The sequence below is a fragment of the Neolamprologus brichardi genome, chromosome 3 (assembly GCF_056152115.1).
Source record: "Neolamprologus brichardi isolate AB-2024 chromosome 3, ASM5615211v1, whole genome shotgun sequence".
Lineage (NCBI taxonomy): Eukaryota > Metazoa > Chordata > Actinopteri > Cichliformes > Cichlidae > Neolamprologus > Neolamprologus brichardi.
In genome coordinates this window covers 10,273,231-10,292,947 of record NC_142106.1, presented here as the reverse complement: position 1 = coordinate 10,292,947, position 19,717 = coordinate 10,273,231, and the positions used below count along the sequence as shown (strand labels likewise).

Sequence of the window (19,717 nt, the reverse complement as noted above, 5' to 3'; positions counted from 1 at the left end):
AAAGCGTTTAGCTTCGCCACAGTCAAGCGAGTGTCTAGAGAAGATGTCCTCATACTGCTCAATTAGCTCAACAAGCTCTCTCTTTGAATGTAAGCTGGCATGGCATGAGTCAATGTCAAGATCACCCAAACCTAGGGAGCACAACCTGTCATTCAAGTCTGCGTCAGTAGCGGCTGGCCCACTGACTGGTACCTGGGCCATACTCGCCATCTTGCAGGAGTCCTGCTGGAAATCAAGGTCCTCCACCGCAAGGCAAGATGAAACAACAGCAACCCTCGAGTTGCGTTTCAAGGTTAGTGGTTTTGAGGAGAGATTGGTCATCTTCAATGGCACCCACCGATCACCCCACATGGATGTGATCACCCGGCCAACAAGAATGTCTCTCGGCCCAGACCCAGAGGTGCAAGGTTCCACGATAATCGTGCTGCCTGGAGAGACTGGCACATTGCTGGGCAGCCTGCCCCATACCAGATGCTCACACTGTGGAAGTAGCGTCACAGCACGAGGCAGTTTCACAGTGCCAATTTTGTCAGGAACCTCCTCACCCCTCCATCTGGTGGAGCACGACATCATGTCCAAGAAGTGCTCATAGTCAAGAAGCGAGTGCTTGCTCCCCACAGACACAAGCTTCCAATAGTCATCAGAATGTTTCATAACTCGCATCAGGTACTTGAGGACATTGGAGCCAATGATGAGCTCATCACGCTGGCCCGACACTACCAAAACTGGCACAATGCATTTCACACCATGGACAGTAAGTGTCAAGTCATAAACGCACTTTGGGTGGGTCTGCTTCCCACCACAGCCAACCAGCACAATACGTTCGGCCGACTGCGGTCCACTCACAAGAGCTCCAGCCTCTCTTAGTGACTTCTCGGCCTCTTCACTCATAGTGCAAGCCATGGACCCGGAATCCATCATGCCCCTCAAGTTAACCTTGTCATTCACTGCAACTTGGGTGTAGAACAATTCACTAAATGTAGGCACTACTGCTGGTCCCTGAACCACGACACAGTATCCCTCTGGCATTGTTGAACAGGTGTTGACATAAAGAAATTCAAGATCCAATTCATCATGATTGAGGGTATTAGGTTCATCCCCCACACTGCCCCTCTCCAAGTGTGGGTGATTCAGTTTTCCGAAGGCCAACTCTGCCTCGCGACAGCTCCAGCCTCCCGTCCCTCATGGCGACTGTGACAGTCCTTTTTCCAATGACCAGGAGCAAAGCATGCAAGACAGAGATTCTCTCTCCTGCAGTGCATGTGAGTGGAATGACCAGTGTTGCCAGGTGAAACGCTGCGAAGGTGCAGATGCAGGGGCTGCAGTCTGCACATTCTGACATGCAATCACGCGATCCAAGAGGCTGATCAGAGCGCGCATGCCAGTCACATCAAAAGCTTGAGTGTTAGTCGAACCAAGCTCGCAACCAACTGACTGCTGACTAGACTGAGTGGTCACAGGGTATGTTGGTGACTGTTGGAACTGAGGAGTAGGCATAGGCACCAGACAAGAAGACACTGCTGTCCCAGAAGGACAGGTTGTCGAAACATCAGCTAGAACAGGAGTGAAGCAAGCTGCTGTGGGCAAAAGCTGACAAGCGAGGTTTGAGGCTGGTGCTGTAGGCTGAGACTGCAAGGCAACACTGGCCTGCACAGGCTGTGATGCCATCGCTTCTTGAGGCACAATAGAGCAGTTGTGGCTAACCTCTTTCCTCTGCGAGGTGTGGAAACTGCCCTGACTGCGTGCCCTGAGTTCACGCTGGAAGCTATCAATGCGTTCTTGAACCTCAGTGGTTGTCCACTGCTCAGCTGCTTTGATGCTGAGCCTGTTCAAGAGGATGGGGTCAGGGCAATATTTGATGAACATCATCGAGACCTCACGCCCCGGATCCCCAACATTACGCCCCTGCCTACGCAAGCACTCGTCAGCAACGTCAATAGCATTGTTTAGCCTAATCCAATATTCCATCACTCCCTCATGTTGTAATGGTTTGGTGTTATAGAAGTCAGCCATAGGCATAGAAGAGTAAGTCAATACACTAAAGTGCTGTTTCAGAATGTCGAATATCAATTCAGGAACCTGGACATGGTCAATTGAGGGGTTGTGACGTAGGGTGACCCTCACTACATCCTTAGCCTTCCCCATCAACCTAGCCAATATGTCACGTGATCGCTGATCTGTTGGTGTGTTGCGTTTTACAAAGTACATATCCATCATTTCAACCCATTCATGAATGGAGAATTTATCACTGCCGTCACCCCTGAAAACTGGTGGCTCCTTGACATCTGATTGCAATACAAGTTTCACCCCAGACAAATTTAGCTCAGGGGGTCCCTGCTCAGCCTTAGAGGTTTCAGTAGGCATACTGGTCCCCTTATCACCTTGCAGCTGGGCTACAATGGACTGACCAATCTGATTGGCCAAATCTGAGATGAGTGTACTCAACTCAGCATTGGCAGCTGTCTGCAGGGTCTGAATGTCACAGGGGGGAACCTGGAGACGAGTGGAACAAAACTTGGGAGCAAATGACACACCAACTTTAGGTGTCTGAACCCCATCCCCAAGAAACCACCCTCGCCCCAAACCAACATTAGAGGAAACCTCCCCATCAGGAACACCAGTTGCCTCTGAACCAGATGCTGACTCCATAATGATGAATAAAGCACAATAACAAGAAACAAGATTCAAAATAGTGCAACTGTACAAAAGCAAACACAGTATTCGTAACTAACACTTAATGTTATTCAGGATAAGAATTGAGCAGATTAAATGTCCAAGCTCATTCAAAAAGTCCCACACAAGTTAGGAAAAGCAACCAACTTGGAACAAAGGCAATTGCGAAGAGCTCCCCACGGTGATCGAGATGACGTCGATGCTTGATGAATCCAAAGGGTCACGGCACCAATGTAACCCGTTCATGTGTTACGCCCGTCTTTGCGTTGTGTTCTGGCGTGAAAGTAAGAGGCAGGAGACAGTACTGGGTCTTTGGCTCTTTACTGCACATCTGCAACACAGAAATAAGCGTCTGTTCTGTGTGTGTTACGCGACTGCCAGTACACCTCTCCTCCGGCCATGCTGAAAGGAGCTGTGCCCGCAGCTTCATTAACACTACAATATAATAAATCAAATACAACAAATTGTTTTAAAACATTAACTTAAGCTCTCAAAAATAAAAAGCACAAAATAAATAATATGTCACTGAAAAATCATTAAAAACAACTTATAAGAACAATAAACAAAATAATTCAAAAACAAATAAACAGTCAGATAAATACAATTCAATAACCAGGACCCAATATTCTGGTACTTATAATTCAAACATTATACTTCAGTACAATTATATTAATAACCGCCATCTAACAGGCAATACAACACTGTACTTATAAAAACAATGAATGAAAGACTGCATCTCCAAAACATAAGAACATCTCCATACCTGCAACACAGAAATAAGCGTCTGTTCTGTGTGTGTCACGCGACTGCCAGTACACCTCTCCTGACGAAGGAAAAAAGAGTGCACGCTGTTAAAAAAAACTGCAGCGAATACGCTCACAAGCCGCTAGCGATCAGGCTAACTTAGCATGCTAGCATTTCAGCCGCGTTCTCGGCTAAAACTCATATAAAGTGAATATTAGCGAACTCCGCCCTCCACAAAACTTATCCCGAATGAGTCTCTTAATGACAAACAAAAACACGGCAGTTCGGCTGTATTCACATTGCAGCTTGGGCTCTGAACAAACTTTAATTAGCAGAGAGCAACGTGGCAGTGACTTACCTCCGGCCATGCTCAAAGGAGCTGTGACCGGGCACACATGCACGCGCCTACGTCACCACGCAGCGCACACACACACGAACGCACACAGACTCAGATCACACAGGTAGGAGATTGAGATGCAAAATGACATATTTAATTAAAAAAAAAAAGTGTTTTGGGTGAAATTCAAAAGTATTTAACACATATTTTACATTAGACAAAGTGAATCTGTGAACTAAGGTGTAGGTCTGTTAGGTTATGTTGTGGTGATCCTTGGGTTGAGGGATGGGTGTTCATACTGGAGTGCAAAATTAAAACCAAGATGGACAAGAAAAGTTCAAAGCCATCAGGTCCTCAGTTTAGAAAAAAGAGAAAAGAAGAGGAAGAGAAACGAGCAACAGATGCAGGTAAGCAGATGTGTGATTGGATAATGGCAGGTCATCCTGAAACAATCAGAATCAGAATACTTTATTAATCCCTAAGGAAATTATGTGCGTTACAGTTGCTCCAAGAAGAAATGGTAAAAATAGCAACAGTAACAGACTAAACTCCAAACAATATGTTACAGATTTTAATATTAATTAGTCGTTGTCAGTTGTTGATTTGTCCTGTTCTCATTGTATGACGTATTATGATGGCTGTTTGGTAGCCGTTTGCATACTATGTATACTCTCTCTCTCTTCATATGTGTGTGTGTGTACAACAGCTTTATGTTAATGTACAATCCTTAATATGTTTTGCCTGCCAAACAGGCTAGGACCGCCACTGAACACAGTCATTTGGTTGTCGTCACATTGTGAATGTTGAAACATGCAGAAACACAGACAGGTGAGTGTGTCACCTGTGACAGTGATCCAGCTGTTAGTGAGGGGAGGGGCTGTGTGTCTGTGAAGGTGTGTCTCAGCTGGAGGAGCCAAAGATGACATGAGGGTGTCAGCTTCACACACACTTGAAAATAAGAAAATGATTATTTAAATTTTTTTTAAAAAACGGTGTAAATTCTTTCATCTTTAATAAAATCATCAATCATCAACAATCATTGCTGCTTTACCAGGTGTAAACAAAGTTTAACATCCAGGCACCCATGAAAACAGAAGTTATTAAATTTAATGGAGTTAGAAGTTAGCAGGAAGTTAGCTCGCTAGTTTCCACCTAAACATTTCATACCATTGTTACAGGCACCTTTAAGGGTGAAGCCTGATGGGAAATGTATTTTGGGATGTGTGTAGCGGGACTGCTGGTGTGGGTGTGTGGAGAGAGAGCGGAGAAGAAAAAAAGTAACGGTTAGCTACAGAAGAGACGGAAAGAAAATAAATAAAAGGAATATAATAACTCCCTCGACAGCCAGAGTTGTGTCGGCGATGCTCGCTGTGAGTAGACTGTTTCAGCCCACTGTACGCGGTGTTCGTGCCTTGGAGAAGAAATAAAGTTAGGTGAAGCAGTTTCCTACGCCTCCTTCGATCTTTTTGCTAGCAGAGTTGACCTGTATAGTAAGCTGTTACTGGCTACGAGCCAGTTACGGAACTTTCAAGTAACTGCCAGAGTTTCTTTACTACAGTTCGGGACCGCGGATCTGGCACGGTAACACCATGTTCTGACTGAGAGATTTTTGAAACTAATTCAAACGTACAGCTCTGCTATCACTTCCAACATAAATGAAGACAGAAAACTAAACAGCAGTGGCGTTTGCAGGGTTACTGAAGTTGGACTATCTGGTATATAATGTTGTGCTACGTGATTGCTAGCGACACAGCTATGTTAGGATAACATTAGCACAGTGAAGCTGGAGGATGAACGCCAACTTTTTTTCCACTCGATAAAAGTTAACGAGGGATTCTGGTGGTCAGGGACAAATGCAATCGCATAGCAGGATGCTATACACGGGCCAATTTTTGTTTTTTGGCTAGATAAATAAGATAAGTAAATATAGTTTGTTTCCTGAGTGCAGAGCTACTGGAGCTTGTGTTTCATTCAGAGTGACTGACCTGTGTTAAAGATGACAAACGAGATTTAAAAGGAGGTGATGGACACTGAGAAAACTAGAGTACTCGAACCACAGACCAACTTTATCAGCGGCTGATATCCGGTCACTGGCACACAGCTTTAAAACCTCCGCTGAGTTTTAGCTCTCAGTGATTAAACACAGGACATAATTCACTCAGGTTTTGTCTGTTGGGTCATGTTTACTTCGCTGTTTTATTTACAATTGAGCAAATCGGTTTGGCTGAGGTTAAAGTTACGTTTCATAACTGCATAGTTTTAGTAAAGTTTAATGTCTCACTTGAGCATGTTAGGCTTAACCATTCGTTTTCTTTGTTATCTGGTGTTCATTTGTGTTAAACTTTGTTAAGCATTAATTTTGAATTAAAACTAACATTTAACATCTTTTTATACAAGGAGGAAAGGGGGGGGGGGGGGGGGGGGGCATTTCCACTGGGAGTACCCACTAAACAACGGCCACCAGGCAAAAGCAATGGTTATGACTCGACCAGTGTGAACCCCGCCCCCTGACTTGGCCACCTGATGGGTGAGGCTGACAGATAAAATAAATTCTTGAAGACAGCCGCAGGGCCAGGACTGCCATAATGAATTAAATAAATACATAAATAAACTTAAATAATTAAGTAAATGTGTCAATTTATTAAAATTGGAAATAATTGAATGAATAATTTATTGACATTTTAAATTAAATGAATGGGCATTTCATTAATTATTGTAATGTTTATTTATTTAATTAATTAATTCCAATTTTAATTAATTAATGTAACATTTAATTAATTATTTAATGGTGGATTAAATTAATTGATTTTGGCACTCCTGGCCCACCACACTACGGCCCCTAGAAGACTGTGGTTACTGGTGTCTCTAGCTTCACATGTCGCAGATCAGAATCACTGCTTTGATTCCCGGTGGGTGTGCTGCTGAGTGGTGAACAACTGTTAGACACATGAACGGGTTGGTTGTGTACCGGGGGATTCTGTTTAGGACTACACTTCCTCCTCATGTTCCCGGCTGTCAGGGACAATCTGCCAGAGGTAACGCTACCTTCGGCTGCACAGCCACAGTTTTTTGTGAAGCCAAGTGTTCAGTACAGAGCTACAAATAGGCTAGATTTATTAAAAGTGTCTTTATTGCTAAAGAGGCCGAGGAGAAACTAAACATCCGAAACACTGAGCAGGAAAGTGCAGGAGGGACAGGTGCAGAGGCCATGCAAACCCATATGGAAAAGAAAACTTATAAAAGATTTGCATCAGATGTGGCCTACTTCATATAGTGAATCATATAAGGCTTACATGATTTACTCATGAAAGTGGCCACTTTCTCATTACTTTCATATATTGTTTTAGTAAGTATCCAAAACATTCAAGTTTCATTATATAATTTTTCAAGAGATCTTATATCTGTTTTCACTCTTGTATGCTTTTCATACAAGTTTCACACAAGACAGATACAAACTTTATCAGATTTATATATATCTTTTCCATATGGGTAGAACTTGACTGCATGCAGAGGTGGAACCCCTAACCCTACTCAAGTAAATTTGAATAAATGTAAGTCAATGGAAGTGTTTGGAAAAATGTACTTCTCAAAATACTTTTATTTAGTTCATTCACTCATGAGCTGCTGTAACATGAATCAAAAGGGTGATTTGACACCTCAGCATGCAGTCACGTTCTATAGAGTTTTGCTAATGACCGAATCATTTTATTCAGGTGTGTTGCAGCAGGGACGCATTCAAAAGTTTCAGGACACCGGCCCTTGAGGACTGCAGTTGGGGACCCATGCTCTTAGTGCTTCTTATGTTGTGTTCACACCGAACGCGATAGACGCGAACGAAAACGCCCCAAACGCCCCTAATTTGACGCGTGCACATTCGCACCTCAACGCGTGTCCAAGAAAAATCCATCGCGTCTCAAAATTGCATATTTTGACGCGCGTGAACCGGAAATGTGGGAGGAAGTTGTGCCAGACCGGTATCTTTGCTAGATGGCAGCTGTGGAGCTAGCGTTTGAAGAGAGAGTCTCCCGTTGTGGTCCTACAATAAAGCTGCCTTTTCAGTTAAATTTCCATAAGAGAGTCCTGCATTTGGGTCCGTCCTCCTGCCAGCCACACAGCCAACTGCGACAATCACAGACCAAATTTATCTACCGGCTTGACTGGCGGCTGCAAAACATTGCAAGATAATCTTGGTCAGGTATTCTTCCAGTCCATAACTTTACCACGAGTGTTGTTATATCAATTTGGAGGGATGACTCTATTATCTATATAGTCCACTTTGGATGGTCTGATTTAGAAGAGACGATTTCCAAGAGTTGAAGTGGGGCTTCCTGACAGAAACACAATTCAAAATCTATTTTGTTTGACAGGGAGATGATGGATTAAATATCACAAGGATAGAATAATCCTTTAATTGTCACACAAGGGGAAATTTGGGTGTAACAGCAGCAAGAAAACACATATACAAACAAACAGTACACAAGACACAGAACAGAAACATACACAATTCTTACATATTTACATGAAGGACAATGGTTACCAAAAACTGAGTACCATACTGTTGTTAAATTAAATTAAATTAAATACAGATAAGAGGCAACCCTGGTTGTAGTGTGAATCGGTTGATTAAATAGTGCAAGAAACAGCGCTGATGTAAACATCTGTGTTTGTTGGGAGCAGTTCTGATTGTACAGTCTGACAGCTGCAGGGAGGAAGGACCTGCAGAAACGCTCCTTCATGCATCGAGGATGCAGCAGTCTGTCACTGAAGGAGCTCTGCAGTTCAGCAACATCTACATGCATGGGGTGGGAGACTCTGTCCATCAGAGATGTTATTTTGGCCAGAGTCCTTCTGTCTCCCACCACCTGCACTGGGTCCAGGGTGCATCCCAGAACAGAGCTGGCCTTCCTGATGAGTTTATCCAACCTCTTCCTCTCAGCTGCTGATAAACTGCTGCTCCAACATACAACACTGTAAAAAATGACAGATGCCACCACAGAGTCATAGAAGGTCTTTAAAAGCGCTCCCTGGACTCCAAATGACCTCAGCCGCCTCAGCAGGTAGAGTCTGCTCTGACCCTTCCTGTAAAGAGCTTCATCCCTGTACTTATACTTTTGTGTTGCTCTCTCATCACATTTTCATTATTCTCATCACTGCTTAAAACAACACACATCTCTCTCTCTGTTTTTTTTAACTGTCCTTTCTCCAAAACAGAAAGTAGCATTACAGCTGTTTCAGGCTGAGAAACACCAAACACTCTTCGTATTATCATTCATATGTCATCCACACAACTATTTTATTTCTTTTTGTCCACTGGGCAGGTGACCTGCAGAATCATGTCTGCCCCAGCTGGATACCTTTTCACACACACCGTGACCTCAGACACGCTCACAATCACTTCTGCTTAGAGCACAATTTCACTTCATTCGTCAGACTTCTTTTAAGTTTGCAGCAGGCAACGTGACTGAGTATTGTGTCAAGATAAGTAGGAAGACCACGCTATAATGGACAGTTTAAGGAAAAGGTCAACTTTACAAGGAATCTTTTTGTTTTGTGTTTTGACAGAAACATGAGACGTTTGATGTCTTTGAAGTCTGAGCTCTGGGCTTGAGTCACAATGTGGTTTGGTTAGCTTAGCTTAGCATGATGGCTGTAAACAGGGGGAGCAGCTAGCTTGTCTCTGTCCACAGTCAAAGATAAAGAGCAGCTGTACCTGGGCCTCCTTGTTCTGATGGTTGTTTGTCCATAACGGACGTCTTCAGTTCTCACTGCTGAGTAGACCACAGCTGAATCAGTCTCTGTGCAATAAACACATTAAAATTACTGCAACAGTGCTGTGATATTATTACACTACAGCGATGGAGACATTTCATTCTGTTCTTTTAAGCTTATTAAAAGCATTAAATGGTGTCTTTTTATAAATTTATAAATAGCAGCAACTTTTCACAGGTTTTATTTTTAATCTTAACACCTCTGCAAAACAGTGAGAACAAAGAAATCAGGAAGTTTCTGAGAAAAAGAAGAAGGACGACCACAGAGCTGCAGACTGATGCACTTTTACCACAGAGCATGAAGGAAACATGCAGGACCAGTGTTATCAGCCAAACCCAAACACACTGCAGCAAGAAGCTCCATAAAGTCACTGATGGATATAAAGGACATTTTATCTGTTCAGTCTCTTCATATGTCTCATGTTCACATGTTCCATATCTTAACTGTGTGTACCGACAAACACGCATGTGTGGGCCTCGTCTGAGCCCTGACATTTATGGCTCAGTCACAGCACTGCTGAATGTGATGTCATCCAACAACAAATACCTGCTGTAGAGCTGCAACAAAGTCCTTCTAGAAGCAAATCCACCCACTCTGTCTACATGGCTGTGGACACAATTTAAACACTGAGGCTTCAAAATGCAGCATCTACAACACTCACTCTGCCTCCATCCAGCCTTTATTTAGATTTGATGCATCAGTCTCCATGGTGATGAGTACAATTGGCAGCTGAAACTGTTGTGAACTTCTCCATGAGTCATATTTCCTGTTTCAGAGCTGCTGATTGGCTCTTTGGGCCCTTTACCTTCAGGAGTCATGGACGAAGCACTGAAGTCGTTCACAGAGAGAAGTGTGAACTGATCAAGCAAAGAAACTGAAACATTTCAAACGGAAGAAACTGAACTGTTTCCTAATTCCTGTGACTCTGACCTTTGACCTGTGTGTTTATTATCTTTATTATTTTTTAAATCTTTGATGTTTGATGTTTCCCTTTGAATCCCCCTGAAGATACTGAAAGTGAAGCACGTACATAATACTCCAGCCTTTCAACTCTGAGCTTATTTAGTTGTATTAATACACTGAAATCTCATTTGTGTGTTACGGCCTGATCTTAATCACATGCAAATCTAAGTGTCCAGGTGCTCCTCCGGGATTGGTGCGTCCGGGTGGATGGCTGGCACCGATTGGCTGCGGACCGGGAGGCAGCAGATAAGAGGAGACCGCCGGCGACTTCTATGTGATTCATCCTCGGCCCAACCCGACTGGCAGACCATTCACTGCGTCACTGTGTTATGTTACTTGATGTAAGAGCACGTAGGGGTGGACCGCCTTTTCTTTTGATCAGTTTTCTCCTGTTTTTGTTAGGCAGGGAGGGAAGTGAGTGTCATTTGGTTTAGTTCTTTTGGGTAGGTAAGTTGTTTATTTTTGAGATAGGTTACCCTTTTGTTTGTTGTTTTGGCTTTGGGTTCACCCTGATGTTAAGATGTGCTCCCTTCCTTGGTTTAACACACTTTGTAAATAAATCACTGTCACAAAAATATCAAGTGTGTGGACGTGCTGCTTGGGGTTGGACGGGGATGGATCACCCTTTATGTTTTGGCCTGGCCGCGCCTAGCCGGGTCATAACATAATTGGGGGCTCGTCCGGGATCCGGGATTAATCAGAGCTTGAATATGACCAGAGAAATGTTGATCAAAGCACAGCAGGGTGATCCTTCACTGGTGCCTTGTTTTACCTCTGTTGTGGACAGAGAGAGATCTAAAGCTCCAGTAAAATATTTCCTTGAGAACGGTGTGCTGTTGCGATCTTGGTCTCCTGACTCAACTGATTTACATAGAGTAAATCAGGTTCTGGTGCCAAAGGAATATAGACGCCAGATTCTCAGTCTGGCGCATGATGCCAGCTTAGCTGGACATCTTGGGGTCAAAAAGACGTATCACCGTGTACTCCGTAACTTCTTTTGGCCTGGACTAAAATCAGATGTGGTGAAATATTGTCGCTCATGTCATACATGCCAGGTAGTGGGAAAGCCAAATAAACCGATTCCGCCAGCGCCTCTTCACCCGATTCCAGCGCTGGGTGAGCCGTTTGAGAGAGTTCTGTTGGACTGTGTGGGCCCGTTGCCAAAAACAAAATCAGGCCACCAGTACATGTTAACAGTAATGTGCGCCGCCACTCGTTTTCCAGAGGCAATTCCATTACGTACATTAAAGGCAAAGACCGTTGTGAAAGCCCTCACAAAATTCTTTTCAACTTTTGGGTTACCCAGAGTTGTTCAAACTGATCAGGGAACAAACTTTATGTCAAAGGTGTTTGCCCAGGTTTTGAAGGAGTTAAAAATTAAACATCAAACGTCCAGCCCTTATCACCCAGAGAGTCAAGGTGCACTGGAACGATTTCATCAAACCCTAAAAACCATGTTGCGCAAATACTGCCTTGAATCAGGTAAAGACTGGGATGAGGGACTTCCGCTTTTGCTTTTTGCTGTTAGAGAAGCCACTCAGGAATCCCTTGGATTTAGTCCGGCTGACTTAGTTTTTGGACACACTGTGCGCGGCCCCCTGCGACTACTTAAAGAAAAGGCGGTCCACCCCTACGTGCTCTTACATCAAGTAACATAACACAGTGACGCAGTGAATGGTCTGCCAGTCGGGTTGGGCCGAGGATGAATCACATAGAAGTCGCCGGCGGTCTCCTCTTATCTGCTGCCTCCCGGTCCGCAGCCAATCGGTGCCAGCCATCCACCCGGACGCACCAATCCCGGAGGAGCACCTGGACACTTAGATTTGCATGTGATTAAGATCAGGCCGTAACACCCCCTTTCCCAAGAATTAACATTACCCCCAGAATGTTTAATTCAAGGAGAAAGTGCTCTAGACAGAGTATCAGCCAACACATTCTCTTTCCCTTTCTTGTAATGAATCTCCAAGTTAAAGTCTTGCAATAACAAGGACCAGCGCATAAGTCTTTGATTGGAGTTGCGCATTTGGGAAAGAAACACTAGTGGGTTGTGATCAGTAAACACCTGCACAGGCAGCACAGTTGACCCGACATAGACCTCAAAATGCTGTAACGCAAGGAGTAGGGCAAATTCGGCTCAGCTACATTTGTCACGAAATTAGACCTGTTGAAAGGGTATTGGCGAGTCCCGTTAACCCCGAGAGCTTCTGAAGTCTCTGCTTTTGTAACTCCAGATCATTTCCTCCAATACACTGTAATGCCCTTCGGGTTGCGAAACGCACCTGCAACGTTTCAACGTCTGGTGCAGAAGGTATTGTTTGGAGTGAAAAACTGTGAGGCATACTTGGATGACATTGTCATTTATTCTCCAACGTGGTCAGAACATCTGGAAACGCTTTCCGAGGTGTTCAGACGTTTTTGTGAATCTTCTCTCACATTAAACCTCTCTAAGTGTGAGTTTGGTAAAGCCACCATTACTTATTTGGGGAAACAGGTCGGACAGGGGCAAGTGCGCCCTGTGGCTGCGAAGGTACAGGCCATTGTAGATTTTCCTGTCCCGCAGACAAAAAGAGCTCTGTGTCGTTTTTTAGGAATGGCCGGTTTTTATCGAGGGTTTTGCAGAAATTTTTCTGATGTGGTTAGTCCCCTGACTGATCTTGTTAGCCCTTTAAAGCCTTTTATTTGGTCTCCAGCGTGTCAGGTGGCATTCGAGTCCGCCAAAGCATTGTTGTGCAGTGCACCAGTGCTAGCAGCGCCGAATTTTGAGCGCCCTTTTAAATTAGAAGTTGATGCCAGCTCGTGTGGCGCGGGCGCTGTTCTGTTACAGGAAGATGGTCACGGTGTAGATCATCCCGTCTGCTACTTTTCAAAAAAGTTTAACAGACACCAGACCCATTATAGTACCATCGAAAAAGAGGCTCTTGCCCTACTCCTTGCGTTACAGCATTTTGAGGTCTATGTCGGGTCAACTGTGCTGCCTGTGCAGGTGTTTACTGATCACAACCCACTAGTGTTTCTTTCCCAAATGCGCAACTCCAATCAAAGACTTATGCGCTGGTCCTTGTTATTGCAAGACTTTAGCTTGGAGATTCATTACAAGAAAGGGAAAGAGAATGTGTTGGCTGATACTCTGTCTAGAGCACTTTCTCCTTGAATTAAACATTCTGGGGGTAATGTTAATTCTTGGGAAAGGGGGTGTTACGCCTGATCTTAATCACATGCAAATCTAAGTGTCCAGGTGCTCCTCCGGGATTGGTGCGTCCGGGTGGATGGCTGGCACCGATTGGCTGCGGACCGGGAGGCAGCAGATAAGAGGAGACCGCCGGCGACTTCTATGTGATTCATCCTCGGCCCAACCCGACTGGCAGACCATTCACTGCGTCACTGTGTTATGTTACTTGATGTAAGAGCACGTAGGGGTGGACCGCCTTTTCTTTTGATCAGTTTTCTCCTGTTTTTGTTAGGCAGGGAGGGAAGTGAGTGTCATTTGGTTTAGTTCTTTTGGGTAGGTAAGTTGTTTATTTTTGAGATAGGTTACCCTTTTGTTTGTTGTTTTGGCTTTGGGTTCACCCTGATGTTAAGATGTGCTCCCTTCCTTGGTTTAACACACTTTGTAAATAAGTCACTGTCACAAAAATATCAAGTGTGTGGACGTGCTGCTTGGGGTTGGACGGGGATGGATCACCCTTTATGTTTTGGCCTGGCTGCGCCTAGCCGGGTCATGACATGTGTCATGAAGAAAGTCTTTAATCAAACAGAATTCAAAGATCAGAAACATTTCATATATGGAGTTAAACATGAATCATTGTTTCAACAATAGATTTATTGTTGTCATAAACAGACAAGAAGACAACAACAAACTGCTCCTCCCATTCAACACATGTCAGTCCATATCCCAGCAAACTAAATCATCTCCATTTACACATCAAATAGAAACATGAATCACTTGTAATGATTAGAAACTTGATAGAATTTCAAATCTAGTTTGGGGAGTCATTCAGTGAGAAACAGTGAAATGATTTTCCATGTGAAAAGGTGGACAGCAGAAACAGAAAGAAACAGTGAGAACTAAAAGAGAAACAAAGAGCTTTGGAACAACGAGGCAGCAGGAGGACAGCTGCAGTTTAACAGCTTCAATTCACTGACAGGAAACAACATTAGAAACATCATCATCCTCAACTCATCTGCTGCACTGACACTGACACCTTCAACGGACACACCTTCACTTTACCATCAGTAAAAATGTATGGAAACATCCTGTGAGTGAAAGTGTGTGTGAAGGTGTGTATGTGTGTGTTAGTATCAGGATCAGAGAACGACAGCTTTCCTCTGTTCCAGTCCAGATTCACTCTGATCCTCTGGAGCTTCTTCTGGACTGAGAGATCAGTGAGTCCTGCTGATGGTGAGCATGTGTAGTATTCACCTTCACAGAAAAATATTCTCCATAATCCAGACAGTATGCTTCCCTTCCTCTGCACAGACTCTGCTAACACACCCAGTGCCCACCATGTACTGTCTCCAACATCAACATCCCAGCTGTGAGTCCCTGAGTTAAAGCCCTCAGAGCCCAGGACAGAGCAGTAACGATCAATCCTCTCTGGATTATCAGGAAGCTGCTGTTCATCTCCTTCTCTCACACTGGTCAGATCTTCAGACAGGATGAGATTTGGATGAGCAGTGTTTGGGTCCAGAATGAGAGGAGTGTAGGAGACCATGTCCTTCATGTTGTTCCAGATGTTGAAGGTCAGGTTGCCCAGGTGTTTGGCCTGGTCTATCAGAGCTCCTGAGGGCAGCTGTGGATCATCCAGCAGGGGGCAGCGCTGGACTCTTTCCACTGCAGCCTTGTAGTTGTGCAGGAATGAGACGTCTTCAGCTCTCAGCTCCTCCTCTGTGGCTCTGACTGTGTCTGAAAGAGCTGCTATCTCTCTGCTCAGAGCCTCCATCTTCTCCTTCATCATCCCACTCTTCTGCTCCTCTTCCTCCCTCAGTGCAGCCAGCCTGGCCTCCTCTTCCTCTGCTAGAAACTGGTGAAGCTTCTTAAACTGCTCCTTAATCTGCCTCTCTGTGTGTCGGGCCTGGACCTTAATGTGTTCTGCTGTTTGATCAAACTTCACTTGAACTTCTTCACAAACCTTTAACTTCTTCTTTAAGGGCTCCAGAGTTTCCTGAAGTCCCTTCTTGTGTTGTTGTGCAGCTTCATCGATGGGTCTGAATCTGTGATTGGTGTGTTTTTCTGAGTCTCTGCAGATGTGACACACTGGCTGCTGATGGTCCAGACAGAAGAGTTTGAGTTTCTCAGAGTGCAGACTGCAGAGAGCCTCTGAAGCTCTCTGATCTCTCTCCTGTAAGAACGACTCACACAGGTTCTTCAAAGCCAGATTTAAAGGTGGATCATAAAGTGATAGTTTCTTACAAACTGGACACTCGTGTGTTGGTCTCTCTCTCCACCATCTCTTCAGACAGTCTTTACAGAAGCTGTGGCTACATGACAGAAGAACAGGATCTCTGAAGACCTCCTGACAGACCGGACAGCAGAGATCCTCCTCTGATCTGGAAGCCATTGAGTCTGTGAGTGAAGCTGAAAACAGCAGACAGGAAGTACAGTCAGTCCTGGCTCCCCTCCCTCCTCTACCACCTTCACTGAAACTTCCTTTGAGTCGTGTTTTTGCTCAAACTCACATTCAGTGTGTGGAGCGTCAGCAGCTTGAAGCAGCAGTGTTGGAGTTTTCCACTTTTCTCTCCTGTAGCTGGACTCACTCAGAGGAAGCTGCTAGTTTGGTCTGAGCTCAGTCTGATCGTCTGTGCGTCTCTCTTTACTGAGGACGAAGAACTTCCTGTTTCCTGGTTTGTCACATTTGAGTGACGTGAGGGGAGGAGACAAATGTTGCTGTTTGACTTTTAACTAAGGTGTGTTTCAATCCTGCCTGCAGCTCAAAAGCTGTCAAACAGGTTTTGTGTCTTTTCACCTCCACAGGTCACAACATGAAACCTGTTGTGAAGTTTATAAAATAAAGTGTCACTCGGTGGTGCAGCTGTTTGTCAGCTTCTATTTCAGACTTTGTTCTTCTTCTTGTTCAGGTTCCCAGCAGTGGGAGTGTAATGCAGTCACACACACACAGGTGGTGTTAAGGTGGATTCACTTAGTTACAGACTGTGGTGTTATTTCTTGTAACTAAGGCTGTGTTTCACTCCAAAGTTCAGACATTAACCTGCCAGAAGTTGTAAAAGTTACTAATAAAGAGCTTTTCTCTCATTTCACATGCAGGTCAGAGCATGAAAGCTGTGATGCAGCAGTTTGAGAGAAATTGCTGCTGATATAAAATATTTTTTGTGGTTTTACAAAATATATAAAAGAGCAGAAAGAAAAGAAATAAGTGTAAAGAGTGCAGCAAAATGCATGTTTTAGTGTCAGTTGGTTCATCTGATCTGGTTGTGTAAAAGTCACTGCATGACACTGAGTGTTACTTTTGTGTTACTGACACTCATCTCTGACATCTCTTTCTCTTACTTTCTTTTTTCTGTTATTTAGTCAAAAATCTTTCAAAGAAATAATGAATTCTCCACACGTGTTTGAAGGTTGCTGATACGTTCATCTAGCACAGACCTATTGCTGGAACGCCAAGACAATTCTACTACAATGGCAAAAACAAGACGCAAGTCACCAGAGCTCTTTGTGTTGCTCGTGCATGAGGGAGAGAACTGTGACGAGCATCGTTCCCTCCAAGTAAGCAAATGAATGTTAATAGTCAAACATAGAAATTAACATTTGCAAAATCATTCCAGCTTTGTGGTGCATCTCCTCCAGGTGTGTAAATCACACATGCAGAGTGGTTTGAGTTCCTCAGAGCTTCATAAATGTCTCTTCCAGTTGTTTCTATCACTGTCCATATGACCAGAGTCCAAATGTATGCAGACATGGGTATAACAAACATACCAGTTAGTTTTGCTGTTTGTCAATGTGGCTTTCAGTTATCTTCAAGGCTGCAGGCCTTTGTCAGCACTCCTGTTTTATGGCCTCTATCAACCCTCATCACCTCATTTCATGCATTCTTCCTGTGGGGGGATACTTATGACTCCTCTATTGTCCTTTCGTCTCTGCAGAAAACCTTTTTTGGAAAGGGTATTGGATTCAATTATTTTACTGCTGTTATAACCCCACCTGTTGAGTCACTTCAGCAGTCTTGTTCATGATGCAAATGACAACAACAATGACACAAACAAGACCCTCTTCAGAGTGTCAAAGTATGCATAGCACAGTGATACAGCATTAGGTGATGTTCATAGGAAATTGCTGTCAGTCATTCCCCGTCACCACCATAGCTTCTGGTTTCTGTTCACAGAATAATGATGCCATCCTTGAACTTCCTCTCTGCACGGTTGATTGGAGCTTGGAACGCTCCCCTCATCCTTCAGATCTCCATCTGTTGTCCACAATCTCCTCGTGATTACCTCTGGAAAGCCCCGTGGCACAGCTCTCCATCCAATGCAGCTTTATGGTCATTGCTGTGGTTCCAGAATCTTCTCATGATGACCAGTAGGTCCCCAAACAGCATGACCTTTGACCTCAACCCCTGCCTGGGCTGTCAGCTATGGTCCCTACTTCTCGCTGGGTCTCTGAAGATTTCTCAGGAGATTCCACCCTTGGGATCATTTCTTCCAGCAATGCTCTGCTGCACCTGTATCTCCTTACTAGAGGAAAAACTTCTATTTGGAAAACATGTCAACCATCATCAAACCAAATTTCCTTTCAGTTCAGTGGACTTCACTTATCAAAAAAATATAATTATTTATTAATTATTAATTATATTATTTGTTTATCACGTTTTCACTTTCACTTATAGGCCATCAAAGTTTTTATTATCTTTACCCAAATGATTGGAGCAGAACTTAAAATCTATAAGCTGTAAAAACTTTATATTTGAAGACTGAAAGAGACCCAGGAAGTGGTCACAGGACGAGGGGGACAGACTGTCTGAAGTAGTTAGAACAAGACAAGGCTGTTGGACCAGGTGTGCTTGCTTTTGAAACTGTGTCTTAATTCCACCTGTTTCACATACAAGGGTCAGTTCTACAGGCAGGAACATGGGTGTGCCGTGGGCTCCCCAGTTTCACCCATTGTGGGCAACTTGTATATGGAAGACGTGGAAAAGAGGGCTTTGCTATCCTACCCTGAAACACCACCAAGTCATTGGTTCAGGTATGTGGATGACACCTGGGTGAACACACAAACCTCCATCTCTGGTTTCTTTGACTGGAGGGTGTTGATGATTTGATGCTTTCACAACACTGTATGTGATGTCACTGGTGATGTCATCTTCTCCATCTGCTGAAATGAGTTAAAGTAAACACTTTTATGATTTAAGAATCTAAATGGACCAAATTATGATGACAGAATGGAAACAAAATACCACAATGAATAAGAATGAATATGTACAAACCTTCAAGTTTCCTGTGAACACATCGTCTCACCAGCAGAACCAGTAACACCAGTAGAACCACAACATAGAATGATCCAACAGGCAACAGCACAGAGAGAAGAGGAGGAGAGATGGAGGTAGAACCAGGAGGAGGTGTGTTTGTCTAAAATAAAGCAAACACTGCCAGTAGCGGTTTTAGATACTGGCGACACGGGCGGTTGCCCGGGGCGGCATCGTGGTGGGGGGCGGCATCACGGGCATCGGCAAAAAAAAAAAAAAAATGCTCGTACTCATGCTGCCCCGACGTCAGCCAGCGATTATTGGGAATGGTACAGGCACCGATCGGTTTTCTATCGCCCATTTGCTGGGAGTAAGAGCGCCCTCCATTTGCGAGGTGCGCCTGCTGCTTGCACCACAGGGAGGAGAGGTCGGGGCGGCGGGGGATTCTCTGTCTGGCTGGAGCAGCATCAAATAACCAAGTCTCAAAATAAAACAAAATAAAAACAAACCAACAAACACGAAAACACCAGACATTATGATACAGACTTATAATTTGCACCGATGTTTTTTCAAAATTCTATACATGAAAAGTGAGCGCGAGAGCCCTCGGTGCGCCTGCTCGCTGCTGAAGTCAAAGTAAACTTTATTGTCATCTCCGCTACATACAGTCCAGTATATAGAGAGACGAGACGACGAGGCTCCAGTTACAGCAGTGCAAGTAAACAAACAATAAATATAAGAAGAGTAAGAAAATAAATATACACTTTAGGACTTGGGGTAAAGGGATCAAAAACAATTTATAATTTACAGTCTGATG

At 44.1% G+C, this 19,717-nt stretch overlaps 2 protein-coding genes across 2 annotated transcripts in view; one reads left to right on the top strand and one right to left on the bottom strand.

Moving 5' to 3' along the window:
- Positions 1-19,717, top strand: part of LOC148103446 (coxsackievirus and adenovirus receptor-like) — a 76,905-nt gene that overhangs the window by 26,470 nt on the left and 30,718 nt on the right. The window lies entirely within an intron of this gene.
- LOC148103448 (nuclear factor 7, brain-like) lies at positions 14,259-16,044 on the bottom strand. The gene has a single exon (XM_087838728.1). It carries the CDS (start codon positions 16,042-16,044, stop codon positions 14,659-14,661), a length of 1,386 nt encoding a protein of 461 aa, XP_087694854.1. The 3' UTR covers positions 14,259-14,658.

What these genes read in the sequence shown, in the direction of transcription:
- LOC148103448 (XM_087838728.1), bottom strand. Translation starts at nt 16,044, where the DNA reads ATGGCTTCCAGATCAGAGGAGGATCTCTGCTGTCCGGTCTGTCAGGAG.